The sequence below is a fragment of the Balaenoptera physalus genome, assembly GCF_965194825.1.
Source record: "Balaenoptera physalus genome assembly, chromosome: 8".
NCBI lineage: Eukaryota > Metazoa > Chordata > Mammalia > Artiodactyla > Balaenopteridae > Balaenoptera > Balaenoptera physalus.
In genome coordinates this window covers 47,327,937-47,344,725 of record NC_138887.1, presented here as the reverse complement: position 1 = coordinate 47,344,725, position 16,789 = coordinate 47,327,937, and the positions used below count along the sequence as shown (strand labels likewise).

The following is a 16,789-nucleotide window of genomic DNA, read 5'->3' as shown; positions in this document are numbered from 1 at the left end:
TGGGTGCATAAATATTTACAGTTGTTATATCTTCTTCTTGGATTGATCCCTTGATCATTATGTAGTGTCCTTCTTTGTCTCTTGTAATAGTCTTTGTTTTAAAGTCTATTTTGTCTGATATGAGAATTGCTACTCTGGCTTTCTTTTGATTGCCATTCACATGAAATATCTTTTTCCATCCCCTCACTTTCAGTCTGTATGTGTCCCTAGGTCTGAAGTGGGTCTCTTGTAGACAGCATATGTATGGGTCTTGTTTTTGTATCCATTCAGCCAGTCTATGTGTTTTTTGGTTGGAGCATTAATCCATTTACATTTAAGGTAGTTATCGATATGTATGTTCCTGTTACCATTTTCTTAACTGTTTTGGGTTTGTTATTGTAGGTCTTTTCCTTCTCTTGTGTTTCCTGCCTAGAGAAGTTCCTTTAGCATTTGTTGTAAAGCTGGCTTGGTGGTGCTGAATTCTCTTAGCTTTTGCTTGTCTGTAAAGCTTTTGATTTCTCTGTCAATCTGAATGAGATCCTTGCCGGTATAGTAATATTGGTTGTAGGTTTTTCCCTTTCATCACTTTAAATATGTCCTGCCACTCTCTTCTGGCTTGCAGAGTTTCTGCTGAAAGGTGAGCTGTTAACCTTATGGGGATTTCCTTGTATGTTATTTGTTGCTTTTCTTTGTAGTTAATTTTTGATAGTTTGATTAATATGGGTCTCGGCATGTTTCACTTTGGGTTTATCCTGTATGGGACTCTCTGCGCTTCCTGGACTTGATTGACTATTTTCTTTCCTATGTTAGGGAAGTTTTTGACTATAATTTCTTCAAATATTTTCTCAGTCCCTTTCTTTTTCTCTTCTTCTTCTGGGACCACAATAATTTGAATGTTGGTATGTTTAATGTTGTCCCAGAGGTCTCTGAGACTGTCCTCAATTCTTTTCATTCTTTTTTCTTTATTCTGCTCCCTGACAGTTACTTCCACCATTTTATCTTCCAGCTCACTTATCCATTCATCTGCCTCAGTTATTCTGTTATTGATTACTTTAGAGTATTTTTAATTTCAGTAATTGTGTTGTTCATCACTGTTTGTTTGATCTTTAGTTCTTCTAGATCCTTGTTAAATGTTTCTTATATTTTCTCCATTCTGTTTCCAAGATTTTGGATCATCTTTACTATCATAACTCTGAATTCTTTTTCAGGTAGATTGCCTATTTTGTCTTCATTTATTTGGTCTTGTAGGTTTTTACCTTGCTCCTTCGTCTGTAACATACTTTTTTGTCATTTAATTTTTTTTTTTTTTTGATGGGTGGTGCTGTATTCCTGTCTTACTGGGTGTTTGGCCTGAGTCGTCCAGCACTGGCGTTTGCAGGCAGTTGGATAGAGCTGGGTCTTGGTGCTGAGATGAGGACTGCCGGGAGGCCTCACTCTGATTGATATTCCCTGGGTTCTGAGGTTCTCTGTTAGTCCAGCGCTTTGGAGTCGGAGCTCCCATCACAGGAGCTCGGGCCCAGTCTCCGGCTCGGGAACCAAGATTCTGCAAGCTCATGGCACAGTAAGAAAAAAGAAAGAAAAAAAAAAAGCCTTGGCTCTGGTGGCAGAGTTTAGGCAGGGTAGAACTTAGGCAGGGGTTGGTTTTAGGGTGGGGCGGGACCTAGGCGGGTGGGGGGGTGACGTTTGAGCATTTGATAGGGCGTAGGCGGGGCTGTGTTCAAGCTTGGGGCGGGGCCTCTGCTTAGGACCTGGTGGAACGGGAGAAGCATCACCCAAGGAGGGCTTCTGGAGTGTGGAGTTCCGGAGTTTGGAGGTAAGGCCCTGGTGAGGGTGTGTGTGGGTGGGGTTTAGGCTGAGCTCATTGGAGGGGGTCTCCGAGTGTAGAGGTGGGGCCCTGGGTGGGGGTGTAGGGGTGGGGCTTGGGCTCTGCACGGCAGGAGGGAGGCTCCGAGGGCAGAGTATTAGGCCCAGGAGCTCAACAGGCTTCCCGGTGCCTAAGTGGACAGGGAAAGCACTGGCCCTGTTACCTTCCATTCCTTCATGGCCCTCCCCCACCATCTCCCCCCGGTTCTCCCCCATCGCTGCTGGACCCCTAACGGTGGGTGGGTCCTGATGGGTGTAGCAACTCCTCCCTTCCCCTAGTCGCCCCTCAGGGGTGCTGGTCCCAGAGGTCCGGCCTTTAGTTTTGCTCCCCCTTTCCTCCTTCCCACTCCCTCAGGACCTGCGCAGCTGGAGGGGGCCTAGGCGTTCAGAGGATCAGGCTCGGGAACTCAACAGGTTCCTGGGGGTCCAGGTGGGCAGGGGAAACCTGGCCACGCTCCCTTTTGATCCTCTGCCCTCCCAATGGTCCCCCAATTTCCCCCTTCGGGCGTTGTATCCCTTCCCCTCCCCCAGCTGCCCCTCAGGGGTGCTGGTCCTTTCCTACCTCCACTTCTCCTCCCCCCTCACTCCCCCCGCGCCCCACATGCTACCCGGTCGCGGGGGGTTCCTCCCATCCCCTTAGGTGTCCATGGTCCCCCAGGGGTGCCTGGTAGGTGCCCTTTTTGTGAGGAGATGCGAATTCTGCGTCCTCTTAGTACGCCATCTTGACTCCACCTCCTATACTCCTTTCTTAATGTTACGTAAAATAACAAAATTATAATACTTTTTATTTTTAATTTTTATTTTATTGGCTGCATTGGGTCTTCATTGCTGTGCACGGGCTTTCTCTAGTTGTGGCGAGCGGGAGTTACTCTTAGTTGCAGTTCGCGGGCTTCTCATTATGATAGCTTCTTATTGCGGAGCATGGGCTCTAGGCACGCAGGCTTCAGTAGTTGCAGAACGTGGACTCAGTAGTTGTAGCATGTGGGCTCTAGGGTGCACAGGCTTCAGTAGTTGTGGCTCGCAGGATTCAGTAGTTGTGGCTCTTGGGCCTAGTTGCTTCACGGCATGTGGGATCTCCCCAGACCAGGGATCGAACCCACGTCCCCTGCATTGGCAGGTGGATTCTTAACTACTGCGCCACCAGGGAAGTCCCTATAATACTTTTTAAATTAATGGCATCCAAAATTTGAAGAACATAAATTGAGAAGATATTATTATTAGCGATGGAAAACGATAATGATGTATGGGATGTAACCTGGGTAAGGAGGGAAAGGACTTTACAGGAGTCAAGTCCAATATTCAGAACTTAGATAAATCTGATCATTTTAGTTCACTGAAATTTTAAAGGAATTGAGGTTTTTTAAATGGAGTGCTTTAAGTAATTAGGTACAAATTTTGTTGTTGTTTTAGAGAAGATTTTGACAACTTTTTATTATAAGAATAAGCAAATGGGCTTACACAGGTGTATTCAAAGATTTATTTTAGGTGTAGAATCATTTCTTCAGAAGATATTAGTTACTGGAATGTATCTTTGAAAGGTCATTCTCCTCTAGAGAACTGGATGTTAGTTTTGCCTGAAGATCAAGAGTAGACTCAAGAGTACAACCTGATGGCCTAAGGTTCTTTCCAGCTTGGCCATTTCTTGAAAGTTCAATTCAGCTTGGCCATTTCTTGAAAGTTCAATTCATTCAGCAAATTTATCCAGCATCTAACACACCCCATGCACTGTGCTAGGCTCTGGGGGTGTTTGCCTTCGTGTGATCCCCAGTCAAAATAGTAAGGTGAAGAAAAGGGAAGGAAGGGAGGCAGGAAAGTAGTAAGGAAGATAAGAAAGAAATCATCAAAGGCATGAATTAAATCATGAATTTTTAAAATGTGCTATGAAAGAATCAAAGAGTGTGCCCATGAGGGTGAGGAGGGCAAATTTACTTGAACTATGGTGGTCAAGGAAGGCGTGATGGATGTTTGAGGTGGTTTCATGGAGGCTGGGACTTGAGGGATGAGGAAAATCCTGCTCTAGTAGGGGTAGGGATAGAGGAGTCTTCCAGATTTCCTGAGGTGGCAAAGACTTTGGTATATTCTAGAAAATATCCTAAGGCTTGTGTGACTGGAGTTCAGTTGAGTGAGAGGAGATTGAGATGAAGAAAGGCTGTTGAGGGTGGGTGGGGGCCGGAACAAGGGGACTTGCAGACCCTGGTGAGGAGTTAGGATGTAACTCTAAGGGCACAGGGAAGCGGTTGAGGGTTTTAAACAAGGGAGTGACTATCTACATTATGTTTTAAAACCACTTCTCTGCCTACAGTTGGTCTGGTGAATATATGAGAGCCGTCAAAGATTTGCTCGGAAGACTGTTGAAGTAGTCCAGGAGAAGGGTGATAAGTACCTAGATTGAGAATTTAATTTGGAAGTAGAATTGTTAAGATTATCCTTAGACCAAATATAATTCTTCACTTTTCTTCCTAGTTCTTGCTCTTCCCTTCTCTGCTTCCACATAGACAAGTAATTAAGGTTAGTCTGATTTTCTCTTCAAATTAGCAGGTATAGTAGGATCTCTCAAAGTCTCTCAGAATTTAGAGTGAATTTAATTAAGTAGTATACAATAGTTTTATTCTCCTTCATTTAAATATATTTTTCTCTCGTGTGTGTCTTGCGTATGTTGACCTGTTAGTACTGATTTCTCTTTGCTTGGCAAAAATTGTTCCTTGCTCTTGTAAGGGGCTATTTGCATCACTGATATATATTTTCATATTATTTAAGAATATTTTTTCCTAAATGCCATTGTTTTATTATGTAACTTTGCCCCTTTTAGGAAATCCTACATTATCATTTTCATACTAAAGCTTTTAATGAATTAATGATTTTAATATCTGGTTTTGTATGTATATCAAATCCTATGTAAAAGTGGTATTGTTTGTTTTTCCTTCTTCCTTACCCCCTTCTTTTCTTCATTTATCTTTTCTGGCATCTAAATGATTTTCTTCCTTGTTTCTTCTGCCTGTGCAAAAGTTTCCTCTGGCTGCTTGGGACACAACATATCAGTGAAATGATTTCTACATTAGCCTTGGTAAGCAAGAACTGAAATAAAGGAAATAACAGGGTGTGACTCATAGCGTTAAAGTTACTTAAATGTCATCATGTATAATTTATGCCTAGTAATACTTTCACATCAAATCACCTCATAAAGTGGGAGAGATATATATCAACCATTGAAATACATTTCTCAAAAATAATTTTTTGGTCAAAGATTATAACTGGTAAGTTTGGGATTTACATTTTTGGAGGGAGAAACTCTAATAATATATTACCATTTTATCACTATGAAGTTCTGTTTATATTTGCTCTTTAGGCAGTAGTCATGTAAATTTCATTTGGCCATGCTTTGGTAACTGGTTATTGGTGAAGTAGTTTTTAAAAGTCATGAAGGCAAGAAAGAATGCATGCTCATATCTGAGCAAGGCACAAATGCTCCAAAAAATAAATATAATACTGCATAATATTTACATAGTCATGTGTTTATGGATCAAAGACCTCAGAATATACATTCTGTATGGAAATAAATTCTTTCAACAATTGTGAGCTCCTCTTTCTGCAAGGAGTTGTGGTTAAGAGGATAAAGACAGATTTAAGGCTCAATTATAATCTATCCTATTTCTCTAATAATTTTACCATGATTCTATATTTGCAAAGATCCTTCTTTTTCTTTAAATTAGGGCCCCATTTGCTTATCTCCACATCTCTCTTCTTAAGCAAAACAGTCTGCCATGTTCCTTTCAAATGAAAGTAAAGTTACAGAGGCCGTCTCCTTTACTTACCTTGAATATCAGAAATTAACCAGTTTCCCAGGGTTTAAAAAGTACTTGAATTGCCATTTGGGAGTAAGTGTTAAGTTATTAGAAAGAGAGAGAAATATCTGTCTGGTCTCTAACATTGCTTTGGTTTTTGTTTGCTTCCTTGCTTTTGCCTTCTTTTGTGTAATTCCCTGTATTTGCTGTAAGAATTATTAACAGGTGTTCTCCAAGTTTGGCTAATGTAGTGCAGATTTTTGTGCTGTGAACAGATTACAGGGTTATAGTACTGAGATCTTGATTTGCTTCGTCCTTGAGGCAGCCAGAAGGCCTTGGGTGGCCCAAGCCACCAGGGAGAGCCCCTCCCTCCAGCAGTGAGTAGCCATGACAGGACCAACGTCGGAAGCATTGACAGAGGGGATGGGTAGTAGGCAACGTATAGAAAGGCTGAGGAGGGGGACACTGATATATAGTGATGGATTATTATATACTTTTAAAGCCAAATAATGTTTTCAGGTCAGTGATTTTTAAAATAAACATCTGTGGAAGTGAGATAAACTAGACAGTTTATTTACATGTAAAAAGTCTTAGATGGCAGTTCAGAGCTCTTAAAATGCTCTCACACATGTATTTTCTCATTTGGTTCTTCCAGCAGGCCCAGGGGGAAGCAGGGCGGGCAGCAGACTTGATGTTCAGAGGTTTAAAGGACTCACCTGTACTGAGCACTTTCTAGCATTATATCTTCATTTTAGTAGTACGTTTAAAACACATGCAGATTTTAAAGGGAAAACACAAGTGTTTTCATAGCTTCTGTTTTGTTTTACGTATGAAACGATGCAAGTTCTGGAAGTTCGTTAAGTATTACTTCATTTATTTCACTATTGCTAAAGTCAGAGAAGGTGCTTTTTAGAACATCCCTCGACAAATTACTTAATTTCCATGAGGCCTCAGTTTCGTCTTCTACAAGAAGGGATTAACATAATACTAACATCATAGGATCAGTGTGTGGACAAAAGGAGAAAAGACATGTGAAACACCTCCCCCAGGCTGTGGCACATCCTGTTTATGCAATAACCATCATGCTGTATTGACCCGTTTCATAAGATTTATAGGTATGTGTGCTAATTTTTGTTACTTCTCCCAGGTACAACAAAAATTTGGAAGAAGCTAAAAGAATTGGAATAAAGAAAGCTATTACAGCCAACATTTCTATGGGTGCTGCTTTCCTGTTGATCTATGCATCATATGCTCTGGCATTCTGGTATGGGACCTCCTTAGTCCTCTCAGAAGAATATTCTATTGGACAAGTACTCACTGTAAGTGATGTTATATTAAGAGATGACTCACTATTAAAATGCCAATGAAATTTAGTAGTGTTGGTTTGACTGTTGGAGAATATATTTTCGAAGAATTATTAAATAATGCAAAGAATAGCGAGCAAGAGCCTGGGATTTGATATCAGGCCATCTCGGTTCAAATTCCGGCTGTGCCACTTACTAGCTGTATGATTTGGTTCAGCCCCGTAGACTTTTGAAGACTCTGTTACCTCTTCTGCAAAATGGAAATGACAGGAATAAGGTGCCATAATTTTTAGTGTTGTTGTAAAGGACTAACCGAAAACATGAATAGAGAATCACTTAGCAAAATTCCTTCTATATAAGTTGTTGGGTAATATAACTACTGTGTGATTTAGAAAGAAATGCATAGTGATATTAGTTCCCTTTAACCCCTGAAGAAAAACAGTGTCAAGTCTACCAATAAGAAACTGATTTGGGCAAAATGAAAAAAAAAACAAACAAAAACAAACGGTTCATCAGACCTCAAAGAGAATACAATCTGGTGGAGGGCAGAAAGACTCCATCTGATAAAGAATGTGTGCTTTATAGTTTACAAAGTATTTTCAAATGTACCGTTTCAGTTGATACAAGAATACTAAGGTTGCCCGGTAGGGAAGACAGATAGAATCTTGCCTGTTTTTGCAAATAAAGAAATTGAAGCCCAAAGATCTAGGAGAATCGCCTGAAGACATAAAGCCAGTCAGTGCTCAATCCAGGATTCAGACTTTGGGCTTCTGACTCTCATAATAGGATTTGTTTCCGCTGTATCCTACTGATGACCTAAACCAAAATTCTTGGCCACTGAAGACATATAAAAATATTTTAGTCATATAGAATTTATTGTTTCACTGAGCCGGTAAGACTAATTCAGCATTCTAAACTGAAAAGTACTTCAACTTAAAAAATATTTTTAACAGCCAGTATTCATATGTTGCCTTTGCCATTTAAAAATTTAATTAGCGATGTTAGAAGAAGTATGAAAAAAAAAGTACTAAACACTAAGTAACTTGATGTTTTTCCTTCACATTCCTCAGGTCTTCTTTTCTGTATTAATTGGGGCTTTTAGTGTTGGACAGGCCTCTCCAAGCATTGAGGCATTTGCAAATGCAAGAGGAGCAGCTTATGAAATCTTCAAGATCATTGATAACGTAAGTCTGGGCTGACCATTTATCTATCTGTCTAAAAAAGTCGATTTCCTTTATCACTTTATTCAACTCTCCACAGATGTCACTAAAAGTAGTTATTGTAACCTCGTCATCTTCTGAAATTTTATTCTGTTCAGAAACCCAGCATCGACAGCTATTCGGAGAGTGGGCACAAACCCGATAATATTAAGGGAAATCTGGAATTCAAAAATGTTCACTTCAATTACCCATCTCGAAACGAAGTTAAGGTACAGTGATAAATGATTAATCAGTGATTCAACAATGTATTGGATGAAGAGTTTCTGATACTTTCCTTTAGAGATTGTTTAAAAAAAAAAGTGTATTTAAACCTAGTTTTGAATTGAACTGTCAGTTCATAGTCCCAAAATCTGTGTATTGCTTCTAACTTTATTTCTCATTCATCATGATAGATCTTGAAGGGCCTCAACTTGAAGGTAGAGAGCGGGCAGACGGTGGCCCTGGTTGGAAACAGCGGCTGTGGGAAAAGCACGACGGTCCAGCTGATACAGAGGCTCTATGACCCCACGGAGGGCGTGGTGAGATGACTCTTGCTGAACTAGGTGCTGCGGCACTGAGTTACCTTTGCAGATCATACGTCACAAGTCTGCAGTGTGTGAATATCACACCTACTTTTTATTTCAGATCAGTATTGACGGACAGGACATCAGGACCATCAACGTAAGGTATCTGCGGGAAATTATCGGTGTGGTGAGTCAGGAACCTGTGTTGTTTGCTACCACGATAGCTGAGAACATTCGCTATGGCCGTGAAAATGTAACCATGGATGAGATTGAGAAAGCTGTGAAGGAAGCCAGCGCCTATGACTTCATCATGAAACTGCCTAATGTAAGTCCTTCTCGATCTTTGTCATGCTAGAGGGTTATAAAATGCTGGCCTGATGCATAGGAAGTTAGGAAATGACCCTAAATGGGAGGAACCTCCTAAGAAGGGAAGTCAAGATGACTTCAGATTTTAAAGCTCTAGCAGCATCAACTAGTAGTAGATGTACATATTTTTTTTTAATTAGGGTTGGTTATTACTAAGTTTAAGGAACTGGACCATACTGCCTGTGAAGCTTGGGTTGTTTATGGGATTGCTTGCCATCTTTTTTTTTTTTTTTTAAACAAATTTATTTATTTATTTATTTATTTTTTGGCTGCTTTGGGTCTTTGTTGCTGTGCGTGGGCTTTCTCTAGTTGCGGTGAGTGGGGGCTACTCTTTGTTGCAGTGTGTGGGCTTCTCATTGCAGTGGCTTTTCTTTGTTGTGGAACACAGGCTCTTGGCACGTGGGCTGCAGTAGTTGTGGCACGCGGGCTCAGTAGTTGTGGCTCGTGGGCTCTAGAGCTCAGGCTCAGTAGTTGTGGCGCACAAGCTTAGTTGCTCCGTGGCATGTGGGATCTTCCCAGACCAGGGCTTAAACCTGGGTCTCCTGCATTGGCCTGCGGATTCTTAACCACTGCACCACCAGGGAAGATTGCCATCTTAAAATCTGAGCTGAGATAGCTTATTCTGTTGCTTAATCCTCCTGTGGTTTCTGTGTTGTAGAAATTTGACACCCTGGTTGGAGAGAGAGGGGCCCAGCTGAGTGGCGGACAGAAGCAGAGGATCGCCATCGCTCGGGCCCTGGTTCGCAACCCCAAGATCCTACTGCTGGATGAGGCCACCTCAGCGCTGGACACTGAGAGTGAAGCGGTGGTTCAGGTGGCCCTGGATAAGGTGGGTGAACCTCATTTCAAACCTAGCTGATTTATAAGCACAAGAGCATTCTGTTGTTAATTCTTCTTAATATTTTTTAAAAATTCTCTTCTAAAGTGATTCTTTAAGCTATTAAAACCATCAGGCCTCTTTGGGTCTGTTTGTTTAACTTCTCTTTATTTCTCTGGTATTTTTTTAGGTAGAGATGAATAAGCTTTCATTGAAAGATACTTGCAAATTTTTTTTTTTCTTTATTTTTGGCTGCATTGGGTCTTCATTTCTGCGCACGGGCTTTCTCTAGTTGCGGCGAGCGGGGGATACTCTTTGTTGTGGTGCGTGGGCTTCTCATTGCGGTGGCTTCTCCTGATGCAGAGCACGGGCTCTAGGTGCGCGGGTTTCAGTAGTTGTGGCACACGGGCTCAGTAGTTGTGGCACACAGGCTTAGTTACTCTGCGGCATGTGGTTTCTTCCCGGACCAGGGCTCGAACCCGTGTCCCCTGTGTTGGCAGGTGTATTCTAAACCACTGCGCCATCAGGGAAGTCCCTACTTGCGAATTTCTAAAATTGAACAATGAGAAATAAAGACTCAGATGAAAATTGGTCTTCGTTGTGATCTTGAAAACTTATTAGCCTTAGCGATGACCCTGTTATTTAGGTTTTGTGAGGTTTTGCTGTTGTCAACGAGGGGAAGGTTTACAGTTTCCAAGATGTTAAATGCCTATTGAAGACTCTGTGGGAAACCTCTTATCTTCAGGAAAGTGCCGGAGAGCTGCGAGTGTTGGAAGCTTACCTGAGCCATGAAATGTCCTTGACCATCAACAGAGTTTGACCTTCCAGCAGTTCTCGAGTCTGTGTGACTCATTCACCAGTTTGGACTTGAGTGCTCGTGCTGTGCCAGGCACTGTGTGCTTGGTCTCTGGTGTATGATGGTAACCAGGCCAGCTCTGTGAGGACAAGGAACGGGGAAACCTTTTAACCCATAAGTGCTCCGAGTTGAAGTGTCCCAGTAGAATTCAAAGATGAACTCATATTTGCTCCAGTTCCTCCTCTCTGTAATAACAAAACAACACTGTTTCTCTAAACATCCTGTCAGAGTGAGTAATAGATTGTTGAGAGAAGAAAAAGCAGGTCACTAAAACTTCTGTGAACCAAAATAGAGATGGGATTGTGGCTGCGTTTTCCCCCTTCACTTTGCTTATCTATAGTTTCACATCTGTATTTTCTTATAATTCTACCATGGCCCTATGTATTAAATTATAAATAAAATGAATTTAGAAAGGTTGCATTTAAAAATACCTTTTCTTTAGCATGCACATTTTGGGGGGGGGGAATACCACATCCCCAACTTTTGAAAACATCCATGGAGCTGATACATTGTCTTCTCTACTTTCTAGTTGCTACCACCTAGAGAGTATTTTTCTGACATGTATTTTTTTTTCTTCTCAGAGTTTTTCACTTCTCTTTTTCATACTGATCCTGATAACTTTTTTTTGTTAGTTTGTTTTGAGAATTTTATTTCTAGTTTCCGGAGAGAAATGTAGAGTAACAAACATTATAAGCACTGGGAAAGTTACAAAGGTTAAAGAAATCTCAGGCGAGTTCTAGTTCTCTGGCTCCGTTCCAAGTGAAAATAAAAATGAGATTGGGCATTTAAAACATTTACATAGCTCTTCAGTTTTTCCATAATGCTTCTCCCTAGGAATAAGCATCATTTATTAAGCACTTACTATGTACATCACAGTGCTTCCTGTGCATTATTGTGTTTAGTTATCACAACTACTCTAAAAATTAGCACTATATTATTATCCCCATTTTATAGATGAATAAGTTGAGCCTCACACAGGTTAAAAGATTTATATAAAATCCTGGAATTCATAAATGGCAGAACTAAGATTTGAGTTCAGATCAATGTAACACTGAAGTCTGCACTTTGTTGCTTCACATTTATTATGTGTCTTGATCATCCAAATGTCCTGTGAGATAGGACATGGTGATTCCCAGGACTGATGCTAGCTCGTATGCACCAGTATAGCAACTGGCTTGTACCTGCTCTGATTGACCAATTCTTGGGCTGTAGGGTGTTTTACTTTGTATAAGCCCCTGATTATTACTATAAACAGGACGAGAGGTTGAGTAAAATACTTAGAGGCTTACATAATATTAATATGAGACTATCATATTTGTGTGTTTTTTTTTTGACCATAGATAGGGCTTTTATTTATTTATTTTTTTAAAACATCTTTATTGAAGTATAATTGCTTTACAATGGTGTGTTAGTTTCTGCTTTATAACAAAGTGAATCAGTTATACATATACAAATGTTCCCATATCTCTTCCCTCTTGCCTCTCCCTCCCTCCCACCCTCCCTATCCCACCCCTCTAGGTGGTCACAAAGCACCGAGCTGATCTCCCTGTGCTATGCGGCTGCTTCCCACTAGTTATCTATTTTAGGTTTGGTAGTGTATATATGCCCATGACACTCTCTCACCCTGTCACATCTCACCCCTCCCCCTCCCCATATCCTCAAGTCCATTCTCTAGTAGGTCTGTGTCTTTATTCCCGTCTTGCCACTAGGTTCTTCATGAACTTTTTTTTTTTTCCTTAGATTCCATATATATGTGTTAGCATACTGTATTTGTTTTTCTCTTTCTGACTTACTTCACTCTCTATGACAGACTCTAACTCCATCCACCTCATTACAAATACCTCCATTTCATTTCTTTTTATGGCTGAGTAATATTCCATTGTATATATGTGCCACATCTTCTTTATCCATTCATCTGATTATGGACACTTAGGTTGCTTCCATGTCCTGGCTATTGTAAATAGAGCTGCAATGAAATATTTGTGTTTATAGTTATAATAGAACATCATTTTAAACCACTAACTGTACATTTACTGAAGGCAGAGACTATCTTACATAGCTTACACCGTTTTGCAATGTCTAAGGCATTGGTGGTCAGTAAATATAAATTGAATTAATGAGTTTTTCCATATAATTGTTCATGTATTCCAAAACCAAATTTTTCTCTCTTCAGGCCAGAGAAGGCCGGACCACCATTGTGATCGCGCATCGTTTGTCCACGGTTCGTAATGCTGATGTCATTGTTGGTCTTGATGATGGAGTCACTGTGGAGAAGGGCAGTCATGATGAACTCATGAAGGAGGAAGGCATTTACTTCAAACTTGTCACAATGCAGGTATAGTCTTAACTCTGGCATTTTCCTAAAGCACAGTATGTTAGGCATAAGCTGATTTTGCTGTGTTCAGTGCTATAAATAAATGTTACCGTTGATTATCTTGAGAAGAGGGAAAAAAATACTTGGGTGGGAAGCGGGGGGGATTCAGGATCTGACCAGTGTTTTAGAGGTTTTTTCTTTCTCTTGAAAGGAGGGAAAATAAAGAAGGATAATTAGAGAAAAGTAAAGTTAAAAAAGGCTTAGAAGTGAGCTATCCACTCAAGTAGCCACTAGCCACATGTGGTTATTGAGCACTTCAGCGGTGGTTAATCTGAATTGAAGTGTTTGTAAGTTGAAAGTGCATACCAGAGTCCAAAGACTTAGACTTAGTCCACCAAAAAAAGAGAAAAAAAAAAAAAAGCAGGATATCTCAAAAAGTCTTTACACTGATTACATGTTGATCTAATACCTTGGATACATTAGGTTAGGTAAAATATATAATTAAAATTGATTTTACCTCTCTTACTTTTTTTAACGTGGCTACTGAAGAAAATTGTGGCTCACAGTATGGTTTGCACCGTATTTCTGTTGATAACACTGGTCCAAAGCAAATATGATTGAGCCAGAAACACCCACAAAAAGGATGTGACTAGATAACATGGAACGGATGCCATGTTGTTTCAGCATATTTTATGGGAATACTCATTTAGTGGTTTTAATTTTCAAATATAATCACACCAGAAAATAGCAGTTTAACTTGATCCTTTTCCTATAAAGACTTAAATTGCCATTTTCCTTGATATTTGCTGTTAAGCAACTAGTTTTTTGTTGGTTAACTGAGCCTAACCAGCTTATGAATATTTCTTGTTTATTTTAGACAAAAGGAAATGAAATTGAATTAGAAAATGCAGCTGGTGGATCCAAAAGTGAAATTGATGCCTTGGACATGTCCCCCAAAGATTTAGGATCCAGTCTAATAAGAAGAAAATCAACTCGGAAGAGTATCCACGGACCACAAAGCCAAAACAGAAAGCTTAGTAAAGAAGAGACTTTGGTATGGAGGAGGCTGCGGACTTATGTCTTCACCAGTGGGCTAAGGCTGGGATACGAGTGGGAACAAGAAATGCTTATCCAGAATCCTCCTGTCCTATCCCCTAGCCTATTCCACAAATCCAAATCTCAACATTTTAGACTCAAGTTGGAATTTATAGGACAAGAATTTTAGAATTAGAATTTATAATGTAAAGAGATAGGTTATAGTGGGTCTTCAAATACAAACATTTCTGTTCTTTCATCCTTACTTATAAAATATACTTGTCACGTTCTGTCAGGTCAGACTTAAATGTTTATGGAATCATCATTTATTTCTTAAGAAATAAAGGAACAATATAACAGGATCTGTCAGCACTTTTTTTTTAAAGGTAAATAGCCATCAATTGATAAGGAAGTAGGTATAAGATATATTCATTTAAAAATTTTTGTGCATACAGAAGAACTGTACATCAATGAAATCAGCTAAGTATCAGTTCTTTTCGTGACCAGTCTGTTATATTATTTTGTATTCTCCAGGATGAAAATGTACCTCCAGTTTCCTTTTGGAGGATTCTGAAGCTGAATATAACTGAATGGCCTTATTTTGTGGTTGGTATATTTTGTGCCATTATAAATGGAGGTCTGCAACCAGCATTTTCAGTAATATTTTCAAGGATTATAGGGGTAAGTGTTTATGTCCATTTTGGAGATTTACTTGTGAGTCCTGACTAAAGAATGAACTGTTTGTATTTGTAACTTTATATAGAAACCACAAAAATATGCAGCTCACCTTCATATGACACTAAGCAGCTTGTAGATGTAGGAATAGAAGTCTTGTTTGTGATAGGAAAACTAATTGTTCAAAGCTTCCTTTGTTGTGGCAGTTGGTTTCTATCCTAGGGCCCTGGGAACGAGATCCCTGAAAAAGAGTCCATGAAACTGACTAGGTGACTGTCGCCTACCTGCCATCATTGGACTCTGAGTCAACCTCAGGAACTGTCCTATCACCAGGGTGCGAAGAGAGTTCCTCGTATGTTCATCACACCGGCTCAAGAGAGAGCTGCTCTCTGACTCACGTGCTTGTCAGGACGTGAGCAGGCCGAGCGCTTGGCCTCTGTGAGGTGTCCGTCCCACGTGTTAAGATGAAAACAAATGGGGCGGCTTCCAAAAGATTGAGGCTGACAGATGCTGGTTGCACCTGCTTTTCATTTTGGCATTTTCAACAAAAAAGTTACAATCCAGGCAGGAGTGCCCTCTGTTAATGGCAGATGTTCAGACATTAAGCTGAGGACACCTTTGCCATAACTGCTAGAAACATTGTAGAGAAAGAGATGGATCACTACACAAAATATAGACCAAACGCTAACTTTTGATTATACTAAAAGATACATAAATATGCCGGTCCACCTATGCCTGGCTAACTTATTTCAGGTTGACGTTCACATGTTTGATGTAGTCCTTCAAGGAATATCTTCAGTGTCTGCTTTGTGCCACGTACTGTTCTAGGTGCTGAAAAAGTACCAGGAAAGAGAGGATGTGTCTGATTACATGGAGCATATGTTCTAGGCCAGGGGTTAGCAAACTTTGTCTATAAACGCTAAGAGAATAGATATTTTAGGCTGTGCAGGCCAAATGGTCTCTGTTGCAAATGCTCAGCCTTGCCATTGCAGTGCACAGGTAACCATTCAGAAGCAAAGGATCATGGTTGTGTTCCGTAGCCACCATAGATTGGCTGGGGCCAGTCCCTGTTCTAACACTGGTCTTGCAGGCACAGGGGTAGACAGTGGCATCATCAGGGAAAAAAAAGGAATTGGATTAGTTAGGAATAGGTTTGGCTGTGTATAACAAAAACTTACAAATTTGATGTTTTCCTCATTCCTCGTGTAACAATAGACCTGCAAACAGGTGGTCCAAGGCAGACACATTAGCTCCTAGATATTGGGTAGGCAACAAGCTCTTTGCCTCATTGAAGGTTTGTAACACAGAATTTAGGATTGTGGGCTCTGAGTTAGATTGCTTGGGGGTATAGTCTTGGGTCATCACTTGGTGGCTGTGTTACCTTGAACAAGTTAATTAACTTCTCTGTGCTTCAGTTTCCCTCTATGTAAAATGGTGATTATAACAAACCTCAGGAGGTGGTTGTGAGGGTAAAGGATAATATACGTGAGTTTGTTTACAATAACGTCTGGTACAGAGTAAGAGCTCACTGATTGTTGGCTCTTATTTTTGTTGGAATGACTCATCAAGAAAAATTAATTTAACTTCTTCCAAAAAGCTTTTTTTCTTTTTCCTTTATAAGGAATAAAGTTGTCTGGGTTGGCTTAGGAATATGGCTCTCACAAGACTGATTTTGGCCCACTGTGAACGAGGTGATTTTCTTTCCCTGTGGCGTGGTTATTCTCTGTTCTTCAAGCCCAGGGCATCCTGTAAGCTCTTCTAACCCAGATCTCCACATGTGGTTCTAGGTCAGCTGGCTGCAGTTCCCCACTGGCTATCTAACTGGCCATCCTACAGAGGCTGGCTCAAGGAACCTCCTTTCTTTGGAGAGGCCTGGGCTGAATGAATGAGCACCTTTCCTGGGTTCACCAAAACCACATCAGCAGATGTGTCTCCAGACACCTTGGGACAGTTCGAAATGTACAACTTGTAAAACAACAGATGACCATACAGCGTAGTTTCCCATCAAAGGAAGAAGAGAGTATTTGTTCCCAATTCTGCTGTGGTGGGTGTGGCGCTCCCTTGTGGCCCTTGTT

At 40.6% G+C, this 16,789-nt stretch overlaps 1 protein-coding gene across 3 annotated transcripts in view; it reads left to right on the top strand.

Moving 5' to 3' along the window:
- The window catches only part of ABCB1 (ATP binding cassette subfamily B member 1), a 102,380-nt gene that overhangs the window by 47,907 nt on the left and 37,684 nt on the right, over window positions 1-16,789 (top strand). For all 3 annotated transcript variants that reach the window (XM_082472467.1, XM_082472468.1, XM_082472469.1), the window contains 9 exons: window positions 6,772-6,943; window positions 7,999-8,112; window positions 8,247-8,357; window positions 8,541-8,666; window positions 8,773-8,976; window positions 9,676-9,846; window positions 12,864-13,025; window positions 13,882-14,058; window positions 14,574-14,720. In XM_082472467.1, coding sequence (XP_082328593.1) covers window positions 6,772-6,943; window positions 7,999-8,112; window positions 8,247-8,357; window positions 8,541-8,666; window positions 8,773-8,976; window positions 9,676-9,846; window positions 12,864-13,025; window positions 13,882-14,058; window positions 14,574-14,720 — 1,384 coding nt within the window. The remainder of the gene's footprint in view (window positions 1-6,771; window positions 6,944-7,998; window positions 8,113-8,246; window positions 8,358-8,540; window positions 8,667-8,772; window positions 8,977-9,675; window positions 9,847-12,863; window positions 13,026-13,881; window positions 14,059-14,573; window positions 14,721-16,789) is intronic.